The 12146-nt window shown below is 42.3% G+C and overlaps 1 protein-coding gene across 1 annotated transcript in view; it reads right to left on the bottom strand.

Moving 5' to 3' along the window:
• amph (amphiphysin) overlaps window positions 1–12021 on the bottom strand; it is a 30278-nt gene extending 18257 nt beyond the window's left edge. The window contains exons 1-9 of the mRNA XM_062415374.1: window positions 11953–12021; window positions 10606–10686; window positions 9721–9775; window positions 9182–9276; window positions 5404–5499; window positions 5219–5326; window positions 4594–4679; window positions 4198–4273; window positions 3921–4003 (exon numbers count right to left, since the gene is read on the bottom strand). Coding sequence (XP_062271358.1) covers window positions 3921–4003; window positions 4198–4273; window positions 4594–4679; window positions 5219–5326; window positions 5404–5499; window positions 9182–9276; window positions 9721–9775; window positions 10606–10686; window positions 11953–12021 — 749 coding nt within the window. The remainder of the gene's footprint in view (window positions 1–3920; window positions 4004–4197; window positions 4274–4593; window positions 4680–5218; window positions 5327–5403; window positions 5500–9181; window positions 9277–9720; window positions 9776–10605; window positions 10687–11952) is intronic.
• Window positions 12022–12146: the final 125 nt, after the last annotated feature.

The following is a 12146-nucleotide window of genomic DNA, read 5'->3' as shown; positions in this document are numbered from 1 at the left end:
TGCATTGAGAGCTCTTTAGATGGTTGTAGGTTTGCATTGAGAGCTCTTTAGATGGTTGTAGGGTTGCAGTGAGAGCTCTTTAGATGGTTGTAGGTTTGTATTGAGAGCTCTTTAGATGGTTGTAGGTTTGCATTGAGAGCTCTTTAGATGGTTGTAGGTTTGTATTGACAGCTCTTTAGATGGTTGTAGGTTTGCAGTGAGAGCTCTTTAGATGGTTGTAGGGTTGCATTGAGAGCTCTTTAGATGGTTGTAGGGTTGCAGTGAGAGCTCTTTAGATGGTTGTAAGGTTGCAGTGAGAGCTCTTTAGATGGTTGTAGGTTTGCAGTGAGAGCTCTTTAGATGGTTGTAAGGTTGCAGTGAGAACTCTTTAGATGGTTATAAGGTTGCAGTGAGAGCTCTTTAGATGGTTGTAGGTTTGCAGTGAGAGCTCTTTAGATGGTTGTAGGTTTGCATTGAGAGCTCTTTAGATGGTTGTAGGTTTGCAGTGAGAGCTCTTTAGATGGTTGTAGGGTTGCAGTGAGAGCTCTTTAGATGGTTGTAGGGTTGCAGTGAGAGCTCTTTAGATGGTTGTAGGTTTGCATTGAGAGCTCTTCAGATGGTTGTAGGTTTGCAGTGAGAGCTCTTTAGATGGTTGTAGGTTTGCAGTGAGAGCTCTTTAGACGGTTGTAGGGTTGCAGTGAGAGCTCTTTAGATGGTTGTAGGTTTGCATTGAGAGCTCTTAAGATGGTTGTAGGTTTGCAGTGAGAGCTCTTTAGATGGTTGTAGGGTTGTATTGAGAGCTCTTTAGATGGTTGTAGGTTTGCAGTGAGAGCTCTTTAGATGGTTGTAGGGTTGCATTGAGAGCTCTTTAGATGGTTGTAGGGTTGCAGTGAGAGCTCTTTAGATGGTTGTAGGGTTGCATTGAGAGCTCTTTAGATGGTTGTAGGTTTGCATTGAGAGCTCTTTAGATGGTTGTAAGGTTGCAGTGAGAGCTCTTTAGATGGTTGTAGGTTTGCATTGAGAGCTCTTTAGATGGTTGTAGGTTTGCAGTGAGAACTCTTTAGATGGTTGTAGGTTTGCATTGAGAGCTCTTTAGATGGTTGTAAGGTTGCAGTGAGAGCTCTTTAGATGGTTGTAGGTTTGCAGTGAGAGCTCTTTAGATGGTTGTAAGGTTGCAGTGAGAGCTCTTTAGATGGTTGTAAGGTTGCAGTGAGAGCTCTTTAGATGGTTGTAGGTTTGCAGTGAGAGCTCTTTAGATGGTTGTAGGGTTGCAGTGAGAGCTCTTTAGATGGTTGTAGGGTTGCATTGAGAGCTCTTTAGATGGTTGTAGGTTTGTATTGAGAGCTCTTTAGATGGTTGTAGGTTTGCAGTGAGAGCTCTTTAGATGGTTGTAGGTTTGTATTGAGAGCTCTTTAGATGGTTGTAGGGTTGCAGTGAGAGCTCTTTAGATGGTTGTAGGGTTGCATTGAGAGCTCTTAAGATGGTTGTAGGGTTGCAGTGAGAGCTCTTTAGATGGTTGTAGGGTTGCATTGAAAGCTCTTTAGATGGTTGTAGGTTTGCAGTGAGAGCTCTTTAGATGGTTGTAGGGTTGTATTGAGAGCTCTTTAGATGGTTGTAGGTTTGCAGTGAGAGCTCTTTAGATGGTTGTAGGGTTGCAGTGAGAGCTCTTTAGATGGTTGTAGGGTTGCATTGAGAGCTCTTTAGATGGTTGTAGGTTTGCATTGAGAGCTCTTTAGATGGTTGTAGGTTTGCATTGAGAGCTCTTTAGATGGTTGTAGGTTTGTATTGAGAGCTCTTTAGATGGTTGTAGGTTTGCAGTGAGAGCTCTTTAGATGGTTGTAGGTTTGCAGTGAGAGCTCTTTAGATGGTTGTAGGGTTGCAGTGAGAGCTCTTTAGATGGTTGTAGGGTTGCAGTGAGAGCTCTTTAGATGGTTGTAGGTTTTCAGTGAGAGCTCTTTAGATGGTTGTAGGGTTGCATTGAGAGCTCTTTAGATGGTTGTAGGTTTGCATTGAGAGCTCTTTAGATGGTTGTAGGGTTGCAGTGAGAGCTCTTTAGATGGTTGTAGGTTTGTATTGAGAGCTCTTTAGATGGTTGTAGGTTTGCATTGAGAGCTCTTTAGATGGTTGTAGGTTTGTATTGACAGCTCTTTAGATGGTTGTAGGTTTGCAGTGAGAGCTCTTTAGATGGTTGTAGGGTTGCATTGAGAGCTCTTTAGATGGTTGTAGGGTTGCAGTGAGAGCTCTTTAGATGGTTGTAGGTTTGCAGTGAGAGCTCTTTAGATGGTTGTAGGTTTGTATTGAGAGCTCTTTAGATGGTTGTAGGTTTGCAGTGAGAGCTCTTTAGATGGTTGTAGGTTTGTATTGAGAGCTCTTTAGATGGTTGTAGGTTTGCATTGAGAGTTCTTTAGATGGTTGTAGGTTTGTATTGAGAGCTCTTTAGATGGTTGTAGGTTTGCAGTGAGAGCTCTTTAGATGGTTGTAGGTTTGTATTGAGAGCTCTTTAGATGGTTGTAGGGTTGCAGTGAGAGCTCTTTAGATGGTTGTAGGGTTGCATTGAGAGCTCTTAAGATGGTTGTAGGGTTGCAGTGAGAGCTCTTTAGATGGTTGTAGGGTTGCATTGAGAGCTCTTTAGATGGTTGTAGGTTTGCAGTGAGAGCTCTTTAGATGGTTGTAGGGTTGCAGTGAGAGCTCTTTAGATGGTTGTAGGGTTGCATTGAGAGCTCTTTAGATGGTTGTAGGTTTGCATTGAGAGCTCTTTAGATGGTTGTAGGTTTGCATTGAGAGCTCTTTAGATGGTTGTAGGGTTGCAGTGAGAGCTCTTTAGATGGTTGTAGGTTTGTATTGAGAGCTCTTTAGATGGTTGTAGGTTTGTATTGAGAGCTCTTTAGATGGTTGTAGGTTTGCAGTGAGAGCTCTTTAGATGGTTGTAGGTTTGCAGTGAGAGCTCTTTAGATGGTTGTAGGGTTGCAGTGAGAGCTCTTTAGATGGTTGTAGGGTTGCAGTGAGAGCTCTTTAGATGGTTGTAGGTTTTCAGTGAGAGCTCTTTAGATGGTTGTAGGGTTGCATTGAGAGCTCTTTAGATGGTTGTAGGTTTGCATTGAGAGCTCTTTAGATGGTTGTAGGGTTGCAGTGAGAGCTCTTTAGATGGTTGTAGGTTTGTATTGAGAGCTCTTTAGATGGTTGTAGGTTTGCATTGAGAGCTCTTTAGATGGTTGTAGGTTTGTATTGACAGCTCTTTAGATGGTTGTAGGTTTGCAGTGAGAGCTCTTTAGATGGTTGTAGGGTTGCATTGAGAGCTCTTTAGATGGTTGTAGGGTTGCAGTGAGAGCTCTTTAGATGGTTGTAGGTTTGCAGTGAGAGCTCTTTAGATGGTTGTAGGTTTGCAGTGAGAGCTCTTTAGATGGTTGTAGGTTTGCAGTGAGAGCTCTTTAGATGGTTGTAGGTTTGCAGTGAGAGCTCTTTAGATGGTTGTAGGTTTGCAGTGAGAGCTCTTTAGATGGTAGTAGGTTTGCAGTGAGAGCTCTTTAGATGGTTGTAGCTTCACACCTGGAATCAACTCCAGACATTTGAGCAGCTTAATTGATAATGAAATAAAGGTCCAAACCTGTCCAGTTATTGATGGTCCGCTCAGAAACAGGCTGCTACATATTAAACATCTGTAACTCTAAACGCTTTCTACAGTTTGGATTAAAGCTGAGAGTCTGAATTAAAACCCAGATTCATTATAAAGCTGTAAGTTGAATATGTTTTACTAAACAAATAATATGCTAATAATATGTCCAAATATGTACGGACCTAACTGTCTACATGACAGTCTGACCTCTCATGTTCATTTAGATGTGGACTATATATTTATATCCTACTGTGTGTCTGAGTCGATGTTTAATTTAACATTTATAATGTAAGTAGTGACACTGAAAGCAGTGAAAGCTCGTACTGACCTCGGTGCTCCTTGGATGGTGAACATTTTGTCAGAGTGCTGCTCAGCAAGTTTGGTCATCACCTCATACAGCTGCCTACACACCTGGAGAAAAGGTTACAAGGATTGATCAGTGAAAACACTTCCTCACAGTCCAGGTGACATCACATTGGTCACATGACGTCACACTGAGCAAACAGCTGGATTATTTCATATTAAACTCACAGCAGCATTGTCCTCTGTTAATAATTACATGACAAAGTGTGTAAAACTACTTTTTGAGCCCTTCCCCTCCTCACCAGAGAAATCTCGCGGTGAAACTTTGCCTCCAGACTCGTCACACTTTTGTAAGTGCTGATGTAGAATCCGACCCGGCTGCAGAAAGACAAAGTGTTAGAGCTGCTGATCCCATCGTCTTTAAAACGTTCTTAATTTATCTTCCTCGGAGTCTCTGAACAGACGACTGAGGCTCAGAGGGGATTTATTACATTTGACTTTCAGTCAATTGTTGAGACTTTAAATGTGTCGTGACTTCATGGTGTCAGCTGATTAGTCAGAGAGGGCTGTTTGAATCATTCAGCATCAAACACAAAGAGCCACGTTTCCATAGCAACATGTAATCAAACTGTGCACACTGTACATGCATCTTTCATGTTCAGCAATAACAGATCCAGTGTGTGTATAATCTGACTCACCTTTCCCACAGAGATGGCAGTTCATCCTGCAGACCAACATCCAGCTCATCAAACACTCTCTGGGCCTTTTTCAGCTCGTCGTCTGCCTGCACACACATCAAGGTAACATAATACACCTGTACAGGTGACACCTGCCTCCTAAAACAGGTACATATTTTACAGTCTCCACAGCCACTGGATCATTGACCAGCAGAGGGACTGTCTGATATAATAAAACATACCAATAATATGTTGTCATATTAAATATAATGTAAGGTTAAATCAAATATACATACACACATGCATCTGTACTGGACTCATAGTTGTGGGACTTTTAGTCCTTTGAATCTTTGGTTTGCTCTGTTTTCCTTGTTTGTTCCCTTCATACCTGCTCATCTCTCTGTCTCCTGAGTCCTTTCAGCCAATCACTCACTAACCCTCGTTAGTTCTATCAGTGTTTTCTGTTCAGGTTCTGTTGGACGGTTTGTCTAGCTTTGGTACTTCCTGTTGGTCAAGTCTTCATCAATCAGCAGGCCTGACTCCATCATTGTGACTGATTGGTCATCACATGATGATTGACTCAACAGAAGCAATCAGTTCATTTATTCATCTGGGCCTTTAACATATGGAGCCAAAGTCAACTAACCTTCATCATCTTCCGATCGTTCTTCATCCCAGAAGTCTGCAGAGTTTCCATATGATGCCGAGCGCTGTCGTAGTCGATAAGTTTCCGACTTCTTTTGGCCACACGAGTCTGAAAAGTCACTTTGCTTCAGCTTTCAGTCCATCAACACGTCAACGTTTCAGTTCCAATGACAAACTGTGTGTTACCTTCAGGTCTGGAAACTGCAGCAGGTACTCGTCCAGGTTCAGCAGGGTCGAGTCCACCAGTTTGTTGTGGAAATCTTCCCACAATGCATCACAGTCCTGCAGGAAAACACACACCACATCAAAACTTCTAAAACTCACATCACGCTCTGCGTTGTGTGTTCTGTGTCTGCCTCCACCAATGAGCTACAGGAAGGCCTTCCTCCACCACAGAGCTACAGGAAGGCCTTCCTCCACCACAGAGCTACAGGAAGGCCTTCCTCCACCAATGAGCTACAGGAAGGCCTTCCTCCACCACAGAGCTACAGGAAGGCCTTCCTCCACCACAGAGCTACAGGAAGGCCTTCCTCCACCACAGAGCTACAGGAAGGCCTTCCTCCACCACAGAGCTACAGGAAGGCCTTCCTCCACCAATGAGCTACAGGAAGGCCTTCCTCCACCAATGAGCTACAGGAAGGCCTTCCTCCACCACAGAGCTACAGGAAGGCCTTCCTCCACCACAGAGCTACAGGAAGGCCTTCCTCCACCAAAGAGCTACAGGAAGGCCTTCCTCCACCACAGAGCTACAGGAAGGCCTTCCTCCACCAAAGAGCTACAGGAAGGCCTTCCTCCACCACAGAGCTACAGGAAGGCCTTCCTCCACCACAGAGCTACAGGAAGGCCTTCCTCCACCACAGAGCTACAGGAAGGCCTTCCTCCACCAATGAGCTACAGGAAGGCCTTCCTCCACCACAGAGCTACAGGAAAGCCTTCCTCCACCACAGAGCTACAGGAAGGCCTTCCTCCACCACAGAGCTACAGGAAGGCCTTCCTCCACCACAGAGCTACAGGAAGGCCTTCCTCCACCACAGAGCTACAGGAAGGCCTTCCTCCACCAATGAGCTACAGGAAGGCCTTCCTCCACCACAGAGCTACAGGAAGGCCTTCCTCCACCAATGAGCTACAGGAAGGCCTTCCTCCACCAATGAGCTACAGGAAGGCCTTCCTCCACCACAGAGCTACAGGAAGGCCTTCCTCCACCAAAGAGCTACAGGAAGGCCTTCCTCCACCACAGAGCTACAGGAAGGCCTTCCTCCACCAATGAGCTACAGGAAGGCCTTCCTCCACCACAGAGCTACAGGAAGGCCTTCCTCCACCAATGAGCTACAGGAAGGCCTTCCTCCACCACAGAGCTACAGGAAGGCCTTCCTCCACCAAAGAGCTACAGGAAGGCCTTCCTCCACCAAAGAGCTACAGGAAGGCCTTCCTCCACCAAAGAGCTACAGGAAGGCCTTCCTCCACCACAGAGCTACAGGAAGGCCTTCCTCCACCACAGAGCTACAGGAAGGCCTTCCTCCACTTCCTCATCCTCTCTGCACATCAGCACTTTGGACATTATGATTGTTTGTACCAACAGGAAGTCAGCTATTGTGGCTTTCGTCTGTCAATTGTGATTTTATGAACCCATTTGAGACCTTTGAGACGTGCAAAGACTCACCAAGTATAAGTGTGGCCAGTTGACTCTATAGCGCCCCATAATTACTCCCAGAGCGTTTCACATGCATCAGCAGAGGCGTAACTACATATGTGATACGGGTCTTGGGTTCAAATGTTTTTTCCTTTATTCAAATAGTAACTGTCAGAGAGGCTGACAGGAAACAGGAAGAGAGAGAGGACCTGCAGCAAAGGTCTCTGGCTGGATTCGAACCAGGGATGCTGTGATTATGTAGCTCTAACCACTCAACCACCAGGGCCCCCCCCCCCACCTTTAAATATGACATAGATGTATGAAATTTGGTAGGAAGGAAATGACATTTAACTTCTGTGTGCAAAATCAGATTTTTATAAAAATGTTTATTCTTCACTAAATGATTATTATGGCAACAGGAAGTCAGCAGCAGGGGCTTTTAGACCATTTTTAGGGTTATCACACTTACATCAAATGTACTGTATACAGATTGTCCTTATTATATTATATACATACTGTCCACATGCCTACAGCAACAGGAAGTGAAGTTTAAATGACACATAGTTTATCAATTTCCAATACGTCATTTCCAGCACAACATACAGTACATAGAAAATAATATTTTACCAGTTTAACAGTTTCCAATGATCCTAAAAACTTTAGAGCTGTGTCAACTGAGTGGTGACATCACAGCTGGTGAAGGCTGCTGACTGCTTTCTTTCATCTCATTCATTTTTCCTTCATTGATGTTACTTCCCCAGGTCGGCTCATAACATCAACCCTAACCCTTTACTAACATTAAAAACATGGTGCTGAGGTCAGGTGTCCTGTTATGTCTGTGTGATGCATTCAGGTGTCCTGTTATGTCTGTGTGATGCATTCAGGTGTCCTGTTATGTCTGTGTGATGCATTCAGGTGCCCTGTTATGTCTGTGTGATGCATTCAGGTGTCCTGTTATGTCTGTGTGATGCATTCAGGGGTCCTGTTATGTTTGTGTGATGCATTCAGGTGTCCTGTTATGTCTGTGTGATGCATTCAGGTGCCCTGTTATGTCTGTGTGATGCATTCAGGTGTCCTGTTATGTCTGTGTGATGCATTCAGGTGTCCTGTTATGTCTGTGTGATGCGTTCAGGTGTCCTGTTATGTCTGTGTGATGCATTCAGGTGCCCTGTTATGTCTGTGTGATGCATTCAGGTGCCCTGTTATGTCTGTGTGATGCATTCAGGTGTCCTGTTATGTCTGTGTGATGCATTCAGGTGCCCTGTTATGTCTGTGTGATGCATTCAGGTGCCCTGTTATGTCTGTGTGATGCATTCAGGTGTCCTGTTATGTCTGTGTGATGCATTCAGGGGTCCTGTTATGTCTGGGTGATGCATTCAGGTGTCCTGTTATGTCTGTGTGATGCATTCAGGTGTCCTGTTATGTCTGTGTGATGCATTCAGGTGTCCTGTTATGTCTGTGTGATGCATTCAGGTGCCCTATTATGCCTGTGTGATGCATTCAGGTGCCCTGTTATGTCTGTGTGATGCATTCAGGTGTCCTGTTATGTCTGTGTGATGCATTCAGGTGTCCTGTTATGTCTGTGTGATGCATTCAGGGGTCCTGTTATGTCTGTGTGATGCATTCAGGTGTCCTGTTATGTCTGTGTGATGCATTCAGGTGCCCTATTATGTCTGTGTGATGCATTCAGGTGCCCTGTTATGTCTGTGTGATGCATTCAGGTGCCCTGTTATGTCTGTGTGATGCATTCAGGTGCCCTGTTATGTCTGTGTGATGCATTCAGGTGTCCTGTTATGTCTGTGTGATGCATTCAGGTGTCCTGTTATGTCTGTGTGATGCATTCAGGTGTCCTGTTATGTCTGTGTGATGCATTCAGGGGTCCTGTTATGTCTGTGTGATGCATTCAGGTGTCCTGTTATGTCTGTGTGATGCATTCAGGTGTCCTGTTATGTCTGTGTGATGCATTCAGGTGTCCTGTTATGTCTGTGTGATGCATTCAGGTGCCCTGTTATGTCTGTGTGATGCATTCAGGTGTCCTGTTATGTCTGTGTGATGCATTCAGGTGTCCTGTTATGTCTGTGTGATGCATTCAGGGGTCCTGTTATGTCTGTGTGATGCATTCAGGTGTCCTGTTATGTCTGTGTGATGCATTCAGGTGCCCTGTTATGTCTGTGTGATGCATTCAGGTGTCCTGTTATGTCTGTGTGATGCATTCAGGTGTCCTGTTATGTCTGTGTGATGCATTCAGGTGCCCTGTTATGTCTGTGTGATGCATTCAGGTGCCCTGTTATGTCTGTGTGATGCATTCAGGTGTCATCATTTAGTGACTCTCACCTTCCCGATGACCATGACGTCATCTTTGCCGTGCCAGTCTGGCTCATAGACTTCATGCAGAGACTGAGTCAGGTTGATGGAGGCCTGCTGCATCCCTGCAACAACAAAGTAAACCGATGGATGTTGTCATGGCAACTATTAACCTGTGTCATCTTTGTTCAGTGGATGTTGATAAATCACATATTATCTACAAATATCTACAAGTATGTGTTTTATAGTCACAGCTGCAGTCTAGTGTCCCAGCTGTTTGTGTTAATGAGGCGTTCAGGAACTACAGACCACGTCACAGAGAGGCTCAGTGAGTGCTGAGGTGCATTGTGGGTAAAGTAACGGCAGAGTTCAAACTTCCTCTGACATTAACATGAGTTTCTGTGTCCGAGCAGCTGAATGAAAGTTTCACTGAGCTGTTGTTAGAGTTCCAACCCGAAGCCTGTCCCCATGGGCTCAACTGGTTATATATATATATATATATACATCATATTTATATATATTTATATATATATATATGATGTATGTGCATGTGTTTAATAAATTCTCACCTTTAATTGAAGACATGTAGGACTTCATCTCCCGTTGCAACCGCGAGCCTTCAGACTGCAGAGAAGCAGATTCATGGTATAAATGTTATATCTAGTGTTATATAAATGTTATATCTAGTGTTATATAAAGGTATAAATGTTATATCTAGTGTTATATAAATGTTATATCTAGTGTTATATAAATGTATAAATGTTATATCTAGTGTTATATAAATGTATAAATGTTATATCTAGTGTTATATAAATGTTATATCTAGTGTTATATAAAGGTATAAATGTTATATCTAGTGTTATATAAATGTATAAATGTTATATCTAATGTTATATAAAGGTATAAATGTTATATCTAGTGTTATATAAAGGTATAAATGTTATATCTAGTGTTATATAAAGGTATTAATGTTATATCTAGTGTTATATAAATGTATAAATGTTATATCTAGTGTTATATAAAGGTATAAATGTTATATCTAGTGTTATATAAATGTATAAATGTTATATCTAGTGTTATATAAATGTATAAATGTTATATCTAGTGTTATATAAATGTATTAATGTTATATCTAGTGTTATATAAATGTATAAATGTTATATCTAGTGTTATATAAATGTATAAATGTTATATCTAGTGTTATATAAATGTTATATCTAGTGTTATATAAAGGTATTAATGTTATATCTAGTGTTATATAAAGGTATAAATGTTATATCTAGTGTTATATAAATGTTATATCTAGTGTTATATAAATGTATAAATGTTATATCTAGTGTTATATAAAGGTATTAATGTTATATCTAGTGTTATATAAAGGTATAAATGTTATATCTAGTGTTATATAAAGGTATAAATGTTATATCTAGTGTTATCTGTGTAAATGTTCTCACCTCTTGTCTCCTGAAGTTAACGACCACTTGTTCAAACTGCTCATCTTTGGTCTCGTCTGCTTTACCGAGCTTCTGCAGAACCTGAAAATAACATTCATTTATAACTGATGACATGTTTCATATTGTACTGAAGGGTTAGAACCTTTAACCCAAACCTGTTCTTTACTTTATTAACAGATTGATCCAATGTTCTGCTGTTCTAACAGAACCAGCTAATGTTTCAGCACCACGGACAGCTCTCACTGTTCTAACAGAACCAGCTAATGTTTCAGCACCACGGACAGCTCTCACTGTTCTAACAGAACCAGCTAATGTTTCAGCACCATGGACAGCTCTCACTGTTCTAACAGAACCAGCTAATGTTTCAGCACCACGGACAGCTCTCACTGTTCTAACAGAACCAGCTAATGTTTCAGCACCACGGACAGCTCTCACTGTTCTAACAGAACCAGCTAATGTTTCAGCACCATGGACAGCTCTCACTGTTCTAACAGAACCAGCTAATGTTTCAGCACCATGGACAGCTCTCACTGTTCTAACAGAACCAGCTAATGTTTCAGCACCATGGACAGCTCTCATATATACATATATAATATATATATAGTAGTATATATACTATATATATAATATATATAGTATATATACTACTATATATATAATATTTATATAGTAGTATATATATATATATATATATATATATATATATATATATATATATATATATTACTATATATATATTATATATATATATAGTAGTATATATATATATAATATATATATACTACTATATATATATTATATATATATATGTATATATATATATAATATATATAGTAGTATATATACTATATATATAATATATAGTCCAGAAGGCTTCTCCTAAGAATAACTAGCAGGCGTCAGAAATGACGTCATGAAGCCGCAGAGGGGGTATCCCCCGCCCCCCCCCCCCCCCCCCCCCTCGCGACCTTGGCGTCATGTTGTTTAAAAAGTGAAAGACACGCGCGAGCTGTTTCACCGCACACATGACGTCATGTCGAGGTGTTACAGTCAACGTTAATCCGCCGTCGTTATGCGTCAGCCAATCAGAGCGCTGCATCACTTTCTAATGATTTTGGTGTTTTTATGTGATTATTTTTGGCAACATCATGACGTCACCGGCTCTGATAATCACAAATAAAGCAATAAAAAGAAAAGAGAAACGCAGCGGCCTGCTCATCCTCCGTTACTCCTCCATCTGTCCTCCCCCATCACCACCACCATCACCACCACCCTCAGCTTCACCCTCATCATCATCATCATCATCATCATCATCATCACCCTCCGCTTCATCAGCAGCTCTCTTACCTTCTCCTGAGCGCGGTTCAACCTTTTCTGGACATTCTTAGCGAAGATTCCCGTTTTAATTTCCGCCATGATGACTGCAGAGAGAGAGAGAGGCGGATTAACACCGAGAGCCGAGGAGGGGGAGGAGTGTGTGTGTGTGTGTGTGTGTGTGTGTGTGTGTGTGTGTGCGTGCAGGGGGCGGGGCTCACTCAGTC

This window comes from Scomber scombrus, unplaced genomic scaffold (genome assembly GCF_963691925.1).
Source record: "Scomber scombrus unplaced genomic scaffold, fScoSco1.1 SCAFFOLD_128, whole genome shotgun sequence".
In the NCBI taxonomy this organism is placed as follows: domain Eukaryota; kingdom Metazoa; phylum Chordata; class Actinopteri; order Scombriformes; family Scombridae; genus Scomber; species Scomber scombrus.
The sequence above is the reverse complement of the archived record's forward strand: the minus strand, read 5'-3'. Positions and strand labels throughout refer to the sequence as shown.